The sequence below is a fragment of the Dioscorea cayenensis genome, chromosome 3, assembly GCF_009730915.1.
Source record: "Dioscorea cayenensis subsp. rotundata cultivar TDr96_F1 chromosome 3, TDr96_F1_v2_PseudoChromosome.rev07_lg8_w22 25.fasta, whole genome shotgun sequence".
Lineage (NCBI taxonomy): Eukaryota > Viridiplantae > Streptophyta > Magnoliopsida > Dioscoreales > Dioscoreaceae > Dioscorea > Dioscorea cayenensis.
The window spans coordinates 18816499-18837064 of record NC_052473.1 but is presented as its reverse complement, the minus strand read 5'-3'; the positions used below and the strand labels follow the sequence as shown (position 1 = coordinate 18837064).

Sequence of the window (20566 nt, the reverse complement as noted above, 5' to 3'; positions counted from 1 at the left end):
TAGGAGTGTGTGTCTGTGTGGTGAGAAAGCAAGGAAGGGCCGTGAGATAAGGCCAGCCCAACAATGCAAAGTAAAAGGTTGATTAATTATTAGTAATCTTCTTAAAATTTTCTGTTGCTTTTTCCTCCAAATTTTTTTTTTCTTTTTGTTTTATTCAAAACGTGTATCTCTTCCTCTCTTCCTTTTTTTCCCAATTCATATGCAGCGTTTATCATTCATATTTCACTGATACGTCGATGGTAAAAAAACGAGGAGAGGAGAGGAGAGGTATATAACAACAACAACAACAACAACAACAACAACAAAAAAAGATCAAGAAGCTAATTAAGATTGTTACTCTTCTATTCAGCAATAAACAAATCTATTGTCCATCAATTAAAAACAGAAGAGTTGAGAATGGGAATGGAGGATGTAGGAATGCCACTGGTTGCAGTGGCCGTGGACAAGGACAAAGGCAGCCAGAATGCATTAAAATGGGCATTGGAGAACCTAGTTCAAAAGGGCCAGACCATTACTCTCGTCCATGTCCGGACTACAAAGAGTATTACCATCACATAAAACTACTTTTTTTTTTTTTTTGTTATACCTAAAGATGTTTTTTTTCATTTGTTTGCTATTGCTTGGTCTTTATCATGGTAAAACAGGCCAAAGCCCTGAAGAGCTTGCAGGTGGCTACAAGACTCCAACAGATCAACAAAGTAAAGAGATCTTCCTTCCCTTCCGTTGCTATTGTACACGCAAAGATGTGAGTTCCATATATTTGAAGTTACAATGCCATGTAATGTTCTTATTTACCATCTATGTATCTCAACATATGCACAGGTAAATTGCAAAGATGTGTTGCTTGAGGACATTGATATTCCAAAGGCCATTGTTGAGTTCGCTGCTCATGCTGCACTGGAGAAACTAGTGGTTGGTGCTCCATCAAAGAGTGGTTTTGTGAGGTAAACTCACTACTTTATCCATGCAAAACAATATCATGAATAGATATAAACATTTAACATGACTAATTAAACATCCTTCTTATCAGAAGATTCAAGAGTTCAGACAAAGCAAGCAGCATATGTAAAGGGGCACCAGACTTTTGCAGCGTGTATGTGATAGCAAAAGGGAAGGTGTCCTCTGAGAGGCACGCCATCAGGGCAGCACCAACCATTTCCCCTCTCCGAACTGAAATACAAAGCCAGCCAAGTTCCATTCAGAGACCAGACTTCACGGATGTCATCAATGTCCGCCCTCCAAGAGGTCTATATATATATATATATATATATATATATAATTATTTCACAACATATAATATATATACTCATTACATGAAATCAACCAATTAATATATATATATATATATATATATATATATCCTACAGATGCTGCTTTATTCCCAGGTGTTGCTGATATTCATAGCTTGCGTGATGAATCAATCAGGTGAGTACTGAGTAGTAGGATCAATCATGCCATGTTATCTAAACAATAAGTGCAAATTCTAACATCTAATATATGTACGTATGATATGTATGTTGTAGATCACCATTTACAAGGGGAAGTTATAAAACAAGTTCTAGATCAATGGCAGACTCATCGTTCACATCAGAGAGCGATATATCATTTGTGAGCTCCGGAAGGCCTAGTGTTGATAGAGGATTTACGCCAAGGATGTCAGTTGGATCAGATCGGAGTAGTATAGACATAATGAGGACGCCACACAGGTGGATGGATTCCTACTCAAGTGGCAGTGAATTCTCTTCAATCACTCAGGACACCACTGGAACATCCTGGTCATCTCATGCTGTGGTCAGTTTGTTTGTCTACATCAGTGCCTAAGTTTATGCTTTAATTCATTGATAGATTCATTATAGAGTGTCAACTAATTGTAGGATGATGTGGAGGCCGAGATGAGGCGGCTGAGATTAGAATTGAAGCATACCATGGATATGTATAGCTCTGCCTGCAAAGAGGCACTCACAGCAAAGCAGCAGGTATATATGAATATATGCATGCCAAATTCTGCAACTACAACACTACTGCATGCATTTACTAAATAGAAGAAGGTGGTCGTGAATCAATGCAGGCAATGGAGCTCAATAAATGGAAGATGGCTGAAGAGCAGAAAGCTAGAAGCAACACGGAACAACGAAGAAACGAGCCAAGGCTCTTGCAGAGAGAGAGCAGGCCAAGAGCAAAGCAGCTCTCGAGGCAGCTGAAGCCTCACAAAGGATAGCAGAGCTGGAAGCTCAGAAAAAGAATGAATGCCGAGATGAAGGTACTCCAAGAATCACAACAGAGAAAGAGTTCATTGGCGGATTCATCGTCTTATTCAGATGTGCGGTACCGAAAATACACAATAGAGGAGATTGAAACAGCTACAGAATTCTTCGCGGGGAAGAGGAAAATTGGTGAAGGTGGCTATGGCCCTGTGTTCAGATGTTATCTAGATCACACACAAGTTGCCATCAAAGTCTTGAGACCAGATGCTGCTCAGGGAAAAACACAGTTTCAGCAAGAGGTATTTACTACTATTAAGAATATAAAATATCACCCATAAGACTGGCACATACCAAATATATCTGACATCAATTTACTACTATTACAACTGCCACTACCACGCATGTATTGCCAGATATGAGAGTGCAATGCAAATAATTACCTCCTGGTTTTGTTTTGATAGGTTGAGATATTGAGCTGCATAAGGCATCCAAACATGGTTCTCCTTCTTGGAGCATGCCCAGAATACGGCTGTCTGGTATATGAGTACATGGCTAATGGGAGCTTAGAGGACCGTTTGTTCAGGCGTGGAAACACACCTCCAATCCCATGGCAGGACAGGTTTAGGATTGCCTGCGAGATCGGTGCTGCTCTCTTATTCCTACACCAAACAAAACCAGAACCATTAGTTCACCGTGATCTTAAACCAGCAAACATTCTTCTGGACAGAAACTACGTGAGCAAGATCAGTGATGTAGGTCTTGCACGTCTCGTCCCTCCATCAGTAGCAAACAATGTGACACAGTATCTGATGACATCAGCGGCGGGAACATTCTGCTACATTGATCCGGAGTATCAGCAGACTGGAATGCTTGGTGTTAAGTCAGACATATACTCACTGGGGATCATATTGCTGCAGTTGCTGACTGCAAGGCCTCCAATGGGGTTGACACACCATGTGGAGCGTGCAATCGAGAAGGGCACATTTGAAGAGATGCTTGATCAGGTAGTGCCGGACTGGCCGGTGGAGGAGGCTAAGACCTTAGCAAATATTGCAATCAAGTGCGCAGAGCTGCGGCGAAAGGACCGGCCTGATCTCAGTACTGTTGTGCTGCCTGAGCTTGAGAGGCTCAGGGACTTCGCAGATGAGTGCTTGCCTCTAAGTTGTGCATTCAGGGGAAGCAGCAGTCAGAGCACACCCATACACAGCAGCTCTGTACAGCAGGTAATACTGTTATTAGTACTGTAATGCATTGAATAGGCATATAAATTAGCAACCATCCCGAATCCTGATTCTAAAGCGAGAGCAGAAATAACGGTTGTGTATACACTAGAAACAACTGTAACATTGTATCCAGTTTGATTCACAACTACCTCCAGTGACCCTTAACCAATACATGCTTACAACCTTACTGTGGTTAACCCAATTTGATTTTATGATAGGATAGCATGTTGCAAAGAGGCAAGATTCCGATTATGCATAGGAGCATCACATATAAACAAAATAACAGTCTAATAATATATAGACCAGCCTAACATAACATACATGCATAAAGTAACTTCTTAGAGTTCATGAACTTTAAAGACTTACTAGTAATTGGTTTCAGATGGTAAGGAGTGATCCTCTACTTGGCGAAGATGGATATGAAAACTCCATAAGCAAACCATCCATACCTGTAAGAAGATCAAATGTGAGCTAAAGAGATGAAAGAAGAGTGGATCAGCACACTTGCTCATTCATGTCCAAGTTCTACAGGAATTTTCATTATTCAGATCAAATTAACTGCAGCACATGAAGAGTGAGCACCTAATATAAATGTTGAGAATTAATACCTGTACCATTATTATAACTGCGGAACGATGAGAGTTGATGTTTTAAATCCTCAAATCAGTTCATAGATAAGGAGTAAATATGACTTCTTTCTCATCTTCAATATGTAAGGATTCTTGCTCCTTGCAATAGCATGAAGTGCATTGCATGTAATAACTCCTGACTATTCTTTGCTTTGTGAGCTAAGGAACAAAATGAATCAAATAAATCAAGGCTGTTATACAAACTACATATTAAGATAATGCTTTAGCTATTTTCTTCTAGACTTGAATATTGATTTTTGGACTTGGTTGTGTGATCACTATAGACATTTTTCTAGTAATCTGAATAAAAAAAAATCCGATTTCCGTCACTTCAACTATAGCTAGTGTCAACCAAACAATCTTTCATTAACAAAATTAGATTGGTTGGAGTCTTGGAAATTTACCTATATAGATGAAAGTTTTCTTGTCCACTATCCTTTTTGATGATGAATTGGAATGTAATCAGTAAATAGATGCTTTGGCAGACATGAAAAATTAATGCAAATTATCAATATCAGAAAAAACAAGCACAGACACAGACACACACACACAAACGATGTAACCAAAGAAGGAAAAATGAACAGATATGCATGAACCATTATCCTCTCACCCTTCTACATGTTGTTGCTGCCTAGCTAGCTGCATTAAACCACTGTTTGATTACTCATTTCCCCACAGAAGTTGAGCACCATCAATGTGATGAAGATGGGCAGGTGCTCTGAAAATGACTCGACGCCAGGAATTCATTGGAGGCATGAATTAGGTTGATCGATGAGACAAAAGAGAGGAAAAATAGAGTGAGTGACAAGATAAGACTTATCCTTAGAAGCGCCACATCAAGGGCCTGGACCAAGCCTGGTCCCCAAAACTAATGATCCTTGATTATAAACTTTTTCTAGCTCATTACCATGCCTACACAATTTCTATAATAAAATACAAGATAGAGAAAAACAAACTAATGATCCATTCTATTGTCTTCAGTCAGTATGTTATCCTGACAGATGTCTTGTGTCCACCACTATTACATGCCAAGTTTCAATGTCTCCTCTTAAACTTGAGATACAAACAGTCACCTTTCTTTTGAGTGACAAAAAAGATCACCAAAGTTCCATAGCTAAACAAGCTAAACACCACTTGAGATTGAGCCTGTTCCCCAGAACTTCTTGTTCCAATCTATCCATTTGCCACTAGACAACTTACAAAAGGTTATTATTTAAAAAGTAATTTCCCACAGGGGTAGAAAAAAATCAAGAAAAGCTGAAAGTCCACTACTCTCTCAGTGACAAGTGACAACCCCTTTTTTCATTTTCCTCGTGCTTTAACACAGACGTGTGAAAACCAGTAAACCACCCATTGTTGTTTTTAATAATATAAATATAAATATATATATACACAAAAAAAAAATAAATAAATAAGATGTTGATGTTTTAGAATGCATGAAAGGAGGAGAGGACTAGGTCAAAGTGGGGATGGGTATAAATTAGAGTAGTAAGGGTAATTATAGTAGCAAGGTCTGGTGACGACAAGCACATATCCTTTCAAGATTTGACACTCCTGTGTGTCCTGGTATCTGCTACTATTGCTGGTCCCCAACAAAAAAGATTGAAGAAAAATAATAATAAATAAATAAATAAATCCCATACTTACTCCAACCACGAAACCCTCATGACCTCCATGATCCTTATCACTAAATTCACTGCCTCTTATTATCCTAATTTACTTGTTTTGTGAACTCAATTAAAACACAATGAAATACTTAATACGCTAATTAATAACAACCACAATATTATTAGTTTCTACTTCTAATAGACTGTTTGTTTCTGTTATATTTTTTTGGTGTTTTCTAATACTGTAATACATAAGATTTATCTATTTTTCTTAATTATGACTGGTGAGCTTAATCATGCATCTAAACAAACACGCTTCAATTCATACTTATGCATGCCTAACAATACATTGGAAGGCAACGAGGACATTTAGCTTACCTACTTAGATGCCGAATCAATTAAGGAAATCCATCCAACTTGCAGTAGTGGTCTAATATAAAATATTTGCAAGCTTAATTTTTAGTTTAGGACAAAATGATATTTTAAATATAATCATATAAAGTTTTAAACAGATGCATATGACATGAGACCATGAGAGGCGTTAAGCTAAGTTCTGTGGGCCCGCATGCCACAAAAGACCGAAGACCCCACGCGGCCCAATCATGGCCGTCCCTGTCAAGATTCCTTTTACGGTTGCCTCAACGTCAGGGGACGGAGACTCCTTATTTTACACAAGGCAAATCAGCTTGGACCACGTGGCATAAATAGAAAACGAATCTTCCACGTGTCTAACTATTATTCGTTTAACTGCGAAACAAATGGTGCTCTGGCGGAGCATTTAAAGAGTCGGTGGACAGCATCAAAAACCTGTATGGTGAAGCCACGTGTCCGCATACAGATGACGTTATTGGTCGGTTTGGTCGACTGTCCAGACTGGCCCATGAACCGGGTTTTAAAGTTTACCACTAGTAACCCGGCCCCTAATCTCCAATCAAGATGAAATTAAAAATTCATTTCTATTTAGGTGCTAAAAATAAATAAATAAATAAATAAATAAAGCATTACTTGAATAAGAGTCTAAATAATGATGGAAAATATCAAAAGGTAGTGAATTATTTAATAATTCGGCCTTGACCATTAAGCTATGCCAATGCAAGATATGAATACCTAATAAATAAGTCTTTTTATTTACAGACCTATAAACGTAAGTTACAATTCATATTTTAAGTAATACATCCATTAATATAAAATTATAGATTCCTTCTAAATTTGATTGCTAAATATATATAATATACAAAACAAAATGGAGAGACAGTGTAGAGTTGTCAATTCAAACATAGATAAAGAAATAATCTCAACGTAGATATTGAGGCATTTATAATCCTCCAATTTCCAAATATATTGAGCCAAATACAATATTTAGATGCATGTATAATATTATAGTAAGAAAATGGACAAAAATTTGCTCTTAGATATCTAAGAAGATCTTCATTTCTCACCACTATTCTTATCTTGTGGCCTTTACAAAGTCATGCCAAGTTGGGTTGATGTAGACGCTTCCCTCTCGTGAAAAAGATGATTATTATTAAAATTATTGTTGCAAATTGCAAATTGCAAAACTATAAGAAACTTTTTCCTTTATTGGGTCACATCAAGCACATAAGATTAGTGTGATAAAAAGCTATCCCATAGTTAACAAACCCAAAATTGGGTTAGTGAGCTGATTAAAGAAATGGTGGTAATGAAATGGAGGTTAAGCATTGTGGATTTGCTCTTATATTCTATTGACTATTCCAACTCATTTCATTGGTTTTCACTTCTCAATGATATCATCTTGGTTAAAAAAAAAAATAAATAACAATAATAATATAAAAATGAATAACAAACAAGTGAAACTACAATACCAATAACATGCATCGCTGATATTGATGTTCAAAAGTGAATATTATATTTTTAAAATTAAATCCGGCTAAATTGCAGGCAAAGTTGGTTCAATTCAATAGGTTGAAGTCTCCTTCGGTGATGCACCACAAACACCAACTAAGCAACAGGGGAGAATGGATGAAAGAAAAACCCATCTCCACACAATCAAATCACCAGATATTAAAGAGACGTGAACCCAATCTAATCACAACTAAAATGCTGGTGCACTGCACCCGTTTGCAGTTGCACACTCAGCGAGTGCAAAATGAACCAAATTGGATTATTTTATGGACACGTAAATGGGCCTACTAATTCAGTCTGAGAGTGACCCACCACACACGGCATTGCATAATGCATAGGTGATAGGTACCACACAAACACACCATCACCATAATAAGCAATCTAAACATTATGTTAAATATTCAATTAATAATAATATGTTAAAAATGGTTTATTTTCTAATGCTGCACTGACTCCATCATTTAATACCAAAACCCAATAAATAAAAGGATTTTAACAAAACTATATACTAAATGTTATATTCCCAAAATACCCGCATTTCCCCAGATGTGCTTATATTCCTCTGAAGAACCGGTAGACAGAGGAGAGACAGAGAGAGAGAGAGAGAGAGAGAGAGAGACTCTCAGACTCACGCTTTAAGAGGGAGTGTGAGAAGACTCCAGAGACCCCCTCTCTCTCTCTCTCTCTAGCAAACATCTACTAAAACGGAAGAAATCTTTAACAAAAACAGCATCACTCTCAACAATTTCATGAAATCAGAGAAGGAAAAGAGACCATACCCAATGTTTATGCTCTGAAAATTGTGAAATTTCCACCGATTCAAAGAGAAAAAGGGATAGGCTTTAAGGTCTGTGAGTCATCCAAGTGAAGGAATCGGTGGAAGATGGCAGAAGTGGCGTCAGAGAAGAAGCGATCAGCGAGGTTATCACTGCTCATAAACTTCGCGGAATCACTAGCTTCGGAAGCGCTGTTGCGCTCCCCGGTGGCGAGATCACCTAGGAGCTTCGACCCGGGGGCGATCGGTCTGGGGATCGTGGCGGCGATGAGTGAAGCACCCCGGTCGGAGCCGATCCCCATCATCTCCGCCGGGACAGCGAGGCGTACACCCAAGAAAGGAGGATGAGGAGAAGAAGAAGAAGAAGAAGATGATGATGTCCGAGACCTACACATGCGTCACTTCGCACGTGGGAGGGAACTCGGTGAAGAAACGGGTTTACTTAGATGATGGCTCTAGTGGCATGGATGGTAATAATCATAAGTCGAGTTTGGCGGTGGTTTTTGAGACTCCAGCAGCGACGGCGGTGAGGGTTCCGCCGCCTCCGTCACTGGAGATGGATTTCTTAAGCCGGTGCTATCTCTGTCGGAAAAGGCTTCATGGCCTGGACATCTTCATGTACAGGTATTATTAATTTATTAATAATTCCGAATAACCCATTTTTTATCACTGTGTTTTAAATTATGTTTCAATTTGTTCCCATTAAGAGATTGATTTGCTCTAACCATCTCTGCTTTTTAATAATTGGTTTGCGCTTTCTTTTCCCTATAGTTTGATTGATTAATTTGTTTTTGGTTATGTGATATGGCTGGTACATTAGTAGGGTAAATTTGTACTGCATGTGTGGTTTAATGGGCCTTTTTATGAATTATGATGGGAAACAAACCAAACTGTCAAATTATTTGTTTTTTATTTATTTTTATTTTTTTTTAAAAAAAAAATGAATACACACAATTTTATTTGAAAAAATTTGGTCTACTTTTATATATACATATATCTTATGGGGCATGTATTTGTGTGTTAATGCAGGGGAGATATGGCGTTCTGCAGTGAGGAATGCAGGTGCCATCAAATTCTAAATGACGAAATAAAAGAGAAATGTGGACCTGAAACAAGGAACCCTTTTGCTTGCTCCGAGTCTCCGTGTTCCACTCCTTTCCTCTTTGCAGCTGGTGTTGCAGCAGCTTAGCTTAACCTTATTACTAGCAGAAAATATAAAGTATAATTAATGATATCTTGATAAATAAATCACCGACCACCGGTTAAATTAGTATATCATATATGAAGATATATATATATATATATATATATATATATATATATATATATATATGGAGAGGAAGAGAGGGGAATTAAGATGTGCAAACTTTTGAAAATGAAGTTGTAGATTTGCGTTGCATAGCAGAGGGAAATAGTGTGTAAGGTTTTGGGTATATTTTGAATAGTTAAGATAATTGGCATAACTATTGTTATGAGTACTCACAAGTGTTGTGCTTTAATGGTAGATAAGTATTCATTAATGGTATATATTCTACAGGCATGCATGTGATAACAAATGATGGTCAATGATGATGGTAAAAAAAGCTGAATAAATAAATTTAACAATTCAAGCAAAACATACACGATGGTAATGGTAGAGAAATCTCGATATATAGCGATTCAAGAAGCAGAACAGTAGTTTGGTTTTTTTATTTCACTTCTTTTTGTATTAAAAAAAAACTCTTATCTAATACAAGAGCTTAGGATTTTAGATAACAAACCCTATTGGATTTCAGCTTAGGGTTCTCAATAATGAAACAAAAAGGGTTTCTACGATTGGAGGAAAACTGAAAAGCTTACGAAAAAAAGAAAAAGAAAATATAAGAAAAGATCATCACCTGTTGTTGCTCCGGTTGCTACTGGATCATAGTTTACCACATGAAGGTATTGTGATTTTCATTCCCTCGAATTCATCATCTATGATCCATCAAAGACAAACATCATGTAATAAGAGAGTGGGGGACAAAATGTCAAAGAATCGAGGATCAGAAGAGATCTAAGGAAAAGGAACGCAAAGGAGACTCAGAAATCAATCTCGATCTCATGGATCGATCGGAGAAGGGAATGAAACGTTGAAAAAGCCAGAAACTTCCACTAGTCCCGCGCTTGTGCGAATTTAAAATCTTTTAGCCTCGGTTAATAAAAATATTTTTGCCGATAGGTGAAAGTCCGCGGAAAAATATTGTATTTTTTGAAAATTTATCATTTATCAAGGGATCTCTGTCTACATAATATATTTATTAGTTTTTTTTTTCTTATATATAATTATATTAAATGACCAACAGAGCAAGCATGTATATGACAACACGAAGTTTTGGATATATTAGATATTTTTTTAATAAATATAACAAAAACATATACAATAATTATACATATTGATCAAACAAGAAAAGAATATCATCATAATTTTTACCTTTATATCAAAGATTAGCTTTTGATATTCAATGGTTGTGGGGATTCCTGCAGACCAATTCCACAATCACATATGCGAATAAATCAGCTAAAAAAAATCTCTCCTTCATAAGAGCACCATGTCATAGACAACTTCCATTTATTATTATAAAAACACTATTTTTATATCTAAAATTCAGAGTATTTGGTCATTTTAGTTTTGGATAATTAAAAAATAATAATAAATAGACAAATACACACGTGATAAATACCACGTGCATTTCGTGGACACGTGGCGTCACGTGTCCCCGCCCTCTTTACCCGGCTCCCCCTCCTTCCCGACTCTTCCTCCTCGGAACCCAAACACACAGAGAGGGAGAGAGAGAGAGAGAGAGAGAGAGAGGGAGAGATCATTGAAGAAGAGAAGAGATCTATTTAGGGTTTTCCCCAAGCCCAGGATCTTCTTCTTTTCTTCTCACACTCTCTTCCTGCATCTCTCTCTCTCTCTCCAGCCAAGTTCTTGGTTTGTTTTAAAGGTATCCTTTTTTTTTGGGGTGGGGGCTTAAATCTATCATTGCATCTGTTTCTTTGAATTTTTAAGGGGAAAATACTAAGCTGGAACTTTAATCCTCTGCGGCTACTTAGCTTCTTCAAAAAAGAGTTAATTTTGCTTATGGATGATGGTGATTTGGTGTTTATATTTAGTTCATTTTGTATTTCCTTGGCAGTATGAGAATGTTTGGCTATGAATAATGTCTGATTTTTTGTTTTTTAAAGTTATTTTAATGTTATATTTGGTTTTCATTGATTTTGGGTGGTGTTCTGTTTGTTTCAATTGAATGGATGTAGTCTAAAGTGCTTGGTAAATCAGAAAAGTCATAGAATGTCCATATTAGTTTAGTTTCTAGTGGGCAAACTTGAATATCATGTACTGTTGTTGTCCTCGGAGTTAGATTAGATTAATGTGAAAGATTCTAAATTTCTTTGTCTAGTTAGTCATTACTTCAGAGAAAGGAATAGAAAGTGCTGAAAAGATGCCAATTATTTTTACCTTCTCCTCTTCAATAGCTCTTGGTATATGCCAGTGTGGTGAAAAATGGCTTGTCTCTATTTTTTCTTATCAGATCTTAGTAGTTGGACCTTCCTTCCCTTGTATTTGTGTTTGTTTACTGCTAGGCCACAGTGATGATCTTAAATATTTTTCTCATTATTGTAGTTGTTAAAGATGGTGCTTTGGGTTTTTGGCTATGGCTCACTGGTGTGGAACCCTGGATTTGACTTTGATGAAAGGATTGTTGGATATATCAAGGACTACAGACGGGTGTTTGATCTTGGTGAGCAAAATAATTTGACAATTTAGTTGGTTTCTGTTCTAGAAACATGATGTATATCGAAAGGAATCCATGTTTTGCTTCTTCTGCGCAGCATGCATAGACCACAGGGGCACACCAGAACATCCAGCTAGGACCTGCACCTTGGAGGCCAAGAAAGGGGCAATCTGTGTAAGTAGAGGTTCTGGCCAGATGAGGTGACTCATTGGCCTGTCAAAGTTTAATGCCCTTGTTTCTTTCTGAACTACATTAATAAAAAGAAGTTGTCAGCATTCTGCATTTCTGCATTATGATGGTGGATCTTCTTGCATGTAAATTTTTTAATTCCATTTGTCTATTGGTGTGAAAACAACAAGAAATCAATATAGATCCAACCAAACAGTGTTTGACGTAACCTCTACTGTGAACTGTAATTTTAGGCTTACAAGCAGAGCTCTTAAAGAACTGATTTAATAGTGATGATTGTGATGATTTCAGTATGTTCATAAGCTTCTCTTTGCAGTTTATGTTACGTGAAAGTTGATTAATGTTAAGACATGTATGTTATTGTTCATGAAAGCTCTAATTCCTCTATTCTCAAAATCATTCTAGATAGATTTTGTTTTTATTGTTTATAGTATCTGTTTGTGCTTGTCTCAGTGGGGTGCTGCTTATTGTGTTAAAGGAAGCATTGAAAGGGAAAGAGTTGCAATGCAGGTATCCTTCACTGACCTAATGTGTCCTCTTCCTGTTGCCTTTGCATAAACCTATTGTTGTTGGTTATTTTGCTGAGACCTCTTTGAATATCAGTATTTGGAGAAAAGAGAGTGCGAGTATGATTTAAAATCCTCTGTCGACTTTTACAAGGTCAGATCCAACTTTGGTTAGTGATATCTTTTCGTGCTCTTGAGTATGCTCACGGTTTTCATTTGTGTTTCCTTAATCTTATTATGTGATTCCAATTCTTTAGGAGGGAGATGATCTTAGGCCGGCCTTGACCAAAGTTTTGGTGTAAGGAGCTTAACTTACTTGCAATTGAGAGTTAATCAGGTTTTGAATCTCTTGTTTCGTGCTAATTGACCAACTAATGCATGTGTAGTTTCACTTCTACACCTGATAAAGAAGCAAACAGATACTACTTAGGTCCAGCTCCCTTGGAGCAAATGGCGAGGTAACCCAAGTCTATTTACTGTCTCTTTTTTATTAACCTATAATTTTATCTGCATTGTTCTTTCAGTTACTATCTTCATACTTTTTTATGACTCAGGCAAATTGCTACAGCTACTGGCCCTTGTGGAAACAATAGGGATTATCTGTTTTTCGTTGGAGAAGGCAATGTTCAACATAGGTGAGAAGATTTTGAACTCATTGTCGCATGTACATCATCTGAAGCATAGTTTTTTTATGCTGTAAAATGCCGGAAAATTGGAGTAGTTTTGGAGAAAGGCTTCAAAATACTTAAATTTGACCTCTGCTCTTATCTTCTTGATTAGACTTTCAAGATGTTGATTGCATATTCCTAATCTTTCACATTTCATGTCTTTATTTTGAAAGCACATAGAACTGATGGATTGGATTTCTGTTACTGTAAAATTCTCTTGAGCTAGGCATTAGGCAAATATCTTTTTCTCTGAAAAAGAAATGTAGTTAATGTTGAGAGGACAAATGCAGGACATGAAGATGGTTATGTAATAGAGCTGGCGAACAAGGTAAGGAAGGTGCTTAGGTGGCTGGAGGAGAAGAAGAAGAAAACCAGTCCACGCATTTCCCCAAAGCCCCATCATCCTCTCAATCTCATGCAGCTAGCACCCCTCCTAGAGACCACTGTTGCAAATTCTCGGTGAAAGACTAATTGAAGGTGGAATCAAAGAACGGGTAAATTGAGGAAGTTTTGAGCTCTCTCCATCTTTGGCGTTGCATCTTGTTAATGCTATCCTCTGTTGTTGGTTAATGTTCCTGAGTTCTGTTTGCTATAAATGGATTGATTGTAGGAAGCTTTGTGTTGCTTATTTCATGTTCAAACTTAGAAGTAGACAAGATTAACTTTCTGTATGACATTTATCTTCATTTAAGTAATGTTTTGCTATCCTCTGTTGTTGGTTAATGTTCCTGAGTTCTGTTTGCTATAAATGGATTGATTGTAGGAAGCTTTGTGTCAAACTTAGAAGTAGACAAGATTAACTTTCTGTATGACATTTATCTTCATTTAAGTACTGTTTTTTGTTGGAAGATTGTGTGTCAATAATGATTGGTTGAGTTCTTCATATTGGTCAGACATGATGCCTCCAATTACAAATGTATTGTGATGATGCTGCAATTATGATTCACGAGAACCACCATGATTCACGAGAACCACCATAGCCTTGACCTTGATAGTAACTAATAAGTGAAGCCAGAGTTCCCTCTGCCAACCTGAGTTCCCCCTGTTTGTCCGCTCCCCCTCTTGCCATGGCAAGCGGGGGTCAGCCACCCCCTCCCGCTCCTCAGTCCAAATCGTGGTCTCAAATCGCCTCCTCCTTGACTCAAACCCTAGACAATTCCCCACTCCATAACGCCCAGCTTTTAAGCAAACTCAAATCCTCCACTTCTTGCTTTGTCCGTTTGGACAAAGATGCTATCAACAGAGGCCGCTTGAAGTTCCAATATGCTCTCTACGGAAAACTGTTTGGGAAATCTCCCCCATTTGAGCAAGTCAAGTCGTTTTTGCTGAACAAATGGAGCTGTATTGGTGAGGTCTTTATCTCCGATCTTCCCAATGGTTTCTTACTGATAAGATGCTCTTCTGAGAAAGTGATGCAGAGTCTTCTTCTTGATGGGCCTTGGACCATAAATGGCATTATACTTCAATTATCTCCATGAAAACCCTTCTTTGAACCAAGCTTTGCTAAGCTTAATTCAGCGGCCATCTGGGTTCAGTTTCATAACTTGCCTGTTGAATGTTGGGACGGTGAAACTATTGATACTATAGCCAGTAATTTTGGAAACCCTATAAAAATTGATGAATTTACATCCTCATTGGCAAGATCCAAATATGCTCGTGTGTGCATCGAAATAGACTTATCGAAGCCTCTTTGCCGAGGTTTCTGGATCGGAGATGACGTTCATAGGGTGTTTGTTGTTGTGATGTACGAACGTTTACCGACATTTTGTTACAACTGTGGGCTCATTGGTCACGGTAGTAAGTCTTGCAACCGACCATCGTTGTCGGGGGCCGGTGAGCCTTTTTTGCCCTCTCGTGTTTTACGAGAGCCGGTAGAGAATACTCCCTTGGTCTCGCATGACGTTGATCAATGCATGGATCCTGCTGACCCTATTTTCGTTCCTGGAGAGGATGATAACCCGGGATCAGAGTTTGGACCTTGGCTTCTGGTCTCTCGTCGGCGTGGCCGAGCTCGAGGCCATGGTGGTGGCGCTGTTCGTGCTGCTCACGTGTCCTCGCGTTCCGCAGCCGGTCAGGAGATTGAAAATACCGAGTTTCGAGGCACTGCTTTGCACCGCTTACGTGGTGGATCCCGTGTCGTTGGCAGTGGGCGGTCTTCCACTATGCACGCATCCCATGATGGCACTTTATTTGGTGCCGTTACAAATTCTTCTGATCAAGATCCTGTGGTAAATCTAGCCGTTGATCCCAACATGGAGAACCCCACCATTCGCATCGAAAGTAACCCATCTGACCCTTCCCACTATCTTCCTGTCTTGCCTAATCCTAAAGTCCCTTTGCAGCACGTCTCTTCATTACAAAACTCCTTAACTATTAATGCTCGAGACAATTCACCGCCCTTCTCTCCCACTCAAAACGCTACCTTTCAGTAACTCCAGAAGCCTTAAAAGGCGATTAATCTTCCAAGAAACGTTTCCCCTCCTCTATCTTGCGTACATCCGTCCCGGAAGTCTCTATTCATTCTCCTCCTCATAATCAATTGCATAACTCCCTTGTAGCTCAAGTCTCCTCTGCCCTTGAATCCAGTGATATGGAGGAGGATAGTGATGGTGGGGAGGGATCAACTGATGATGACGATGATGAAATGCCAGATGATGGTGATGACGGTCCCGACGACTCAATGAGCCGGTTCGATGATCAGACGGAGGTCAGACGGGAAGCCCTCATCAGGAAAGGATCAAACACTAATGAGATTTCACCTAAGAAGGGAAGGGTGGAACCAGAGGGTTCTGGTTTCTGTTGATTTGAGTCTTCACCTTAACCATTTTAGTTTCTGTCCTTTTTTCGAATTTGTTTTTATGAATACAGCTAAAATCCTTTGTTGGAATTGTAGGGGTATCTCAGATCGGGATACTTCTTCTCGGCTCTTCCGGATCATCAGAAAGCTTAAGCCTCTCTTGGTTTGCCTTGTCGAAACTCGCGCTAACTCGGTTCGAGTTGAGCGTCTCTGCAAGAAAATTCCTAGGCTTTGGGAATGGGCGTCTATTCTTGCTGATGGTTATTTAGGTGGTATCTTTATCCTTTGGAACTCGGCCATCGGTCAAGTCTCTCCTATCGCTGTTTCTCGTTGTGTTTTACATTTAGTGGGTTCCTCTTCATTTTCTAAAACTATTCTCATTTCGGTGGTTTATAACTCTTCTCGCTGTTCTTCTCAACGTTATCTCTGGCATGAACTTTCCAAGCTTTCTTCCCTTGGGTTTCCTTTTCTTATTCTGGGAGATTTTAACGCTATTCTCTCCAGAGATGAGCACAGGGGAGGCCCCTTCACTAATTATAATCGTAAATCTTATTTTTTTCAACTGAATTTATTAATAGTAATAATCTCTTGGATCTTAAATATGTTGGTTCTGCTTTCACTTGGTGCAACAATCAACACGGCTCCGCTCGTCGTTGGGCCAGGCTAGACCGTTGTCTTGTTAATCTTGAGTGGAACGGTACCTTTAAATCCTATTCTCTAACTCATCTTGCTCGTTCTTTTTCGGATCACTCTCCTCTCTTTCTCTCAATTAATTTATCCTCTAATTTTAAAAAGAAAACTTTCCGGTTTAATAATTTTTGGGTTGATTATCTTGGTTGTCATAACTGTGTTCGTGAAGCTTGGGATTTTTATCCTCATGGTAATCCCATGCAGGCGTTTACTCATTTTCTTTCCCGTACTCGTTCTAAGCTCATTTTCTGGTCTCGTTCGGGGGTGAATAATTTGGATGCTATGATTTCTAAAGTTGAAGCGGATATTGGTTGTATGGAAATTTCGGATTTTGATCCTAATAATCAACCTGGTCTGACGTATCTTTATGCCAAGCTTGCTGCCTTGCAGCGCCAGAATAGCATTAAGTGGGCTCAGCGCGCTCGCTTACAGTGGATTTTGGATGGTGACAAGAATACTCATTTTTTCCACGCTATTTGTCATATTCACTCTCACTCTAACTTTATTGCTCAGATTGAGGATAGCAATGGCAATGTCTTTAGTGATTCTTCAGGCATTAATCTTGCCTTCATGAATTTTTATCAAAATCTTTGGAGCGAGTCTTATAACAATTCGTCATACTTAACTGATGCTCTTCCTCCTGATCTTCCTATGCTGTCGGATTCTGACAAAACATTGCTCATTCGGGATGTTACTTTAGAGGAAGTTCACCGTTCTCTTTTTGATCTTCCCTCAGGTAAGTCCCCTGGACCCGATGGTTTCAATGTTGAATTCTTTAAAATTTTTTGGAATGTGGTTGGCATATATCTCTTTGATGCTATTCAACATTTTTTTAAAACCTCTTGTATGCCTTCTTCTTGGGGTAGAACATATGTTGCTCTCATCCCTAAGATTGATAAGCCTAGGTTTGTTTTGGATTTTCGGCCTATTTCTTTGTGTAATGTTTGCTATAAGATCATTTCTAAACTTCTTGCCAGCAGATTAAAAAGTCATTATTCATAAACTTGTTGGTTTTTGAACAAGCGGGTTTTTGTGCCAAATCGGTGTCCGATGGATAATATTATTGCTTTGCAAGAGGTTGCTCACTCGATTGAAAATGATAGTCATAGCCCCCTAGGATGATAATAAAACTGGATATTGAAAAAGCATACGATACCCTCAATTGGAGTGCAATTCTTGCCATTCTTGCTAAAATGAATTTTCCTCCACTTTGGATTTCTTGGATTGCTTCCTGTCTTCAGTCCTGCTCTTTTTCATTACTTGTTAACGATAGCGCCACAGTTGGTTCTCTTCTTCTAGAGGAATTCGATCGGGGAGATCCTATCTCACCATATTTATTCATCCTAGTGTCTCAAACTCTTACTTCAATGCTTAATTTTTAATCTTCAAAAATAATCGATTCACGGCTTTAATAGCAATTTGCTGACATAATTTCAACCATCTCATGTTTCTCGATGATTTGATCCTTATCACTCGAGCCTCTCGTCAGGGGTTGCTAGAAATATTCGAATTATTTATATCATTACTCTAGAATTACTGGTCGGGTGTCCCAATCTCTCTAAATCTCATGTTTATTTTTCCATCTTGGTTTTAATAAACATGTTTTTAACTAGAATCTGTTCTATTCTGAATTTGAATCATGCTCAATTTCCTTTTTAAGTATTTAGGAGTTTTTCATTTCTCCTAGAAAAAAATGTCTTCCCGTACTTTTCGACCTATGGTAGAAAAAAATCAAGAGGCGATGTTTCTAGCGGGATAAATTTCATCGACTCCTACGGCTAAAGAGATATTGATAAGTTACATCCTTCTCTCATCCCGGTTTACACTTTGTTGTCTATCATATTCCAAATTTTTATTCTATCTGAAATTTCCAAAGTGGTGCGTAAATTCTTTTGGAGTAGGAATGGCAATGGAGCAGGCATCCATAATGTGAGTTGGAAAAATTTTTAATGGAAGGTAAGTCGAGGGGGCTTGGGTATCAAGAATTTGGTTCTTGCTAAGCATTCTCTTATGTCCAAAAAATGTTTTTCAAATACTTAAACTCCCATGAGTGTTTGTGGGTTGACATCTTACTTAATAAATATGGGAAAATTAATTTTTGGCATGACCCTATCCCTGCTAAGTGCTCCTGGTTTTTTCGTGGTTTATGCAAATCTGCTGTTTTCCTTAGACATTCTCTGTAAAAATCAATTACGTTAATCCGGTGAATACTTCTCTTTTTATGGGATCCTTGGATATTTAATATTCCGATCGCTTTGAAGCCCACATTTCTCAACATGGATATTGACTTGGACCATTTTTAATTTTTTTCGAACTTATCTACTGGTGATCAATGGGATTCTGAGGGGTTACAATTACTCTTTGGTAATCATTTTTGATTGGGATGATAAAAATTTTTTTCTTCAGTTGAGCATGATTCAAACAATCATTGGGTTTGGTGGCCTAATGCTACTACCCCTAAAATCTCATCTGCAGTTTATCATTTCTTGAATAATCAGCATGGTGTTGATGATCATTGGGAGGGTTGGAAAATTGTGTGGATGATTCCAATTGCTCCTAAAATTAAGCATTTTATTTGGCTTTGTTTGAGAGGCCGTCTTTCCACTTATGCTTTTTTGCATAGCATTCACATTGGCCCTGACTCTCCTTGTGGTTTGTGTGGTCTTCATCGTGAGACCATAGATCACATGTTTGGTCAGTGTAGATGTGCTTTGAATGTTTGGGATCATTTTAGTTCTTTTTTGAACACTGCTATTGTTTTTCAATGATGGTTTTTCTTACGGCAATTGGGTTTTTCGAATTGAGCCATTCCTGCGGTTCTTGGCTTTACATTCTAGGGCTGGTGCATGGCATTTGTGAGCTTAGCCGATTGTAATGCTATTTTTTTAAAAATGTTACGCCCTAATTGCAGGTTCATTATTTTCGAACCGTGGCCCATGTTGAAGAATTCTGCATGCGCTCTAAAGATCTTTTGGGCGGGGAAACTCATATTGAACAATTTCTCTCTTTGCCGACGGTGGATTCCTCTTCATTCATGCAATCACCAACCGTGATCTCCAGGTTTGTTCTTTCGGTTTCTTCTTTACAAATTCTAATTTTTGAGATCTCTCTTGCAGGGATGTGGTTCTCGAGCAATTCTTTCGGACAACATTTCGATGTCATACTTACTCTTGAAGTTGCTCTTCATTACGCTTTGGAGATTCGGATTCCCGTTAACCATATTCTCGATTGATCGAGCATGTCATTCAAGATCTTCTTGAACTTCGGTTCACTTCTTCACGGAGATATCAACCTCAGATTAGCAACTCTGAAATTCCTTTTTGGATGCGTAGCAGTGCCCTCAAATCCATATAATACCTTTCTCTTGGGGCTCTCCTGCGAGCCCAATCTTGCTCTGCTTTTGGCTTTCATCATCAACACCTCAATCATGTTCTTATCTGGAAAAGAATTACCTTTTTGGATCATGAGATCATTCTTAAGCGAGTGGGTTTTTCATTCTAAGTTGTTCTATTTTATGTTTCTCTCTTTTTGTAGTGTTTTGTATTTGATCTTTTTCTGGTTTTGTGTTTTTTTCTTTCTTTGTTCTCTTTCTCTTTTTTAATAAATAGCTTCTCTGTTTGAGAGGTTCTTTAAAAA

The 20566-nt window shown here is 38.2% G+C and overlaps 4 protein-coding genes across 4 annotated transcripts in view; all 4 read left to right on the top strand.

The window, feature by feature from the left end:
• The first annotated feature begins 404 nt into the window (after positions 1 to 404).
• Positions 405 to 4450, top strand: LOC120251403 (U-box domain-containing protein 52-like). The gene is given in 12 exon segments (XM_039259932.1): positions 405 to 541; positions 645 to 745; positions 823 to 945; positions 1014 to 1245; positions 1368 to 1425; positions 1524 to 1791; positions 1875 to 1976; positions 2069 to 2113; positions 2116 to 2235; positions 2237 to 2503; positions 2666 to 3427; positions 3810 to 4450. Coding segments are annotated over 12 exon segments (2295 nt in total). The 5' UTR covers positions 405 to 417; the 3' UTR covers positions 3903 to 4450.
• A 3663-nt stretch (positions 4451 to 8113) lies between these two features.
• LOC120256919 (FCS-Like Zinc finger 14-like) lies at positions 8114 to 9802 on the top strand. Its single transcript, XM_039264586.1, has 2 exons — positions 8114 to 8946; positions 9352 to 9802. The coding sequence occupies exons 1-2, from the start codon at positions 8693 to 8695 to the stop codon at positions 9509 to 9511; spliced, it is 414 nt and encodes a 137-aa protein (XP_039120520.1). The 5' UTR covers positions 8114 to 8692; the 3' UTR covers positions 9512 to 9802.
• A 1303-nt stretch (positions 9803 to 11105) lies between these two features.
• LOC120257658 (gamma-glutamylcyclotransferase 2-1-like) lies at positions 11106 to 14150 on the top strand. Its single transcript, XM_039265093.1, is given in 10 exon segments — positions 11106 to 11288; positions 11969 to 12086; positions 12178 to 12254; positions 12723 to 12779; positions 12873 to 12929; positions 13033 to 13073; positions 13162 to 13233; positions 13330 to 13384; positions 13386 to 13410; positions 13734 to 14150. Coding segments are annotated over 9 exon segments (666 nt in total). The 5' UTR covers positions 11106 to 11288; positions 11969 to 11977; the 3' UTR covers positions 13907 to 14150.
• A 1883-nt stretch (positions 14151 to 16033) lies between these two features.
• The window catches only part of LOC120251395 (nuclear pore complex protein NUP160-like), a 14600-nt gene continuing 10067 nt past the window's right edge, over positions 16034 to 20566 (top strand). Inside the window, 4 exon segments of the mRNA XM_039259925.1 lie at positions 16034 to 16235; positions 16312 to 16782; positions 17100 to 17666; positions 20047 to 20141. Of these exon segments, the coding sequence (XP_039115859.1) occupies positions 16034 to 16235; positions 16312 to 16782; positions 17100 to 17666; positions 20047 to 20141 (1335 nt within the window).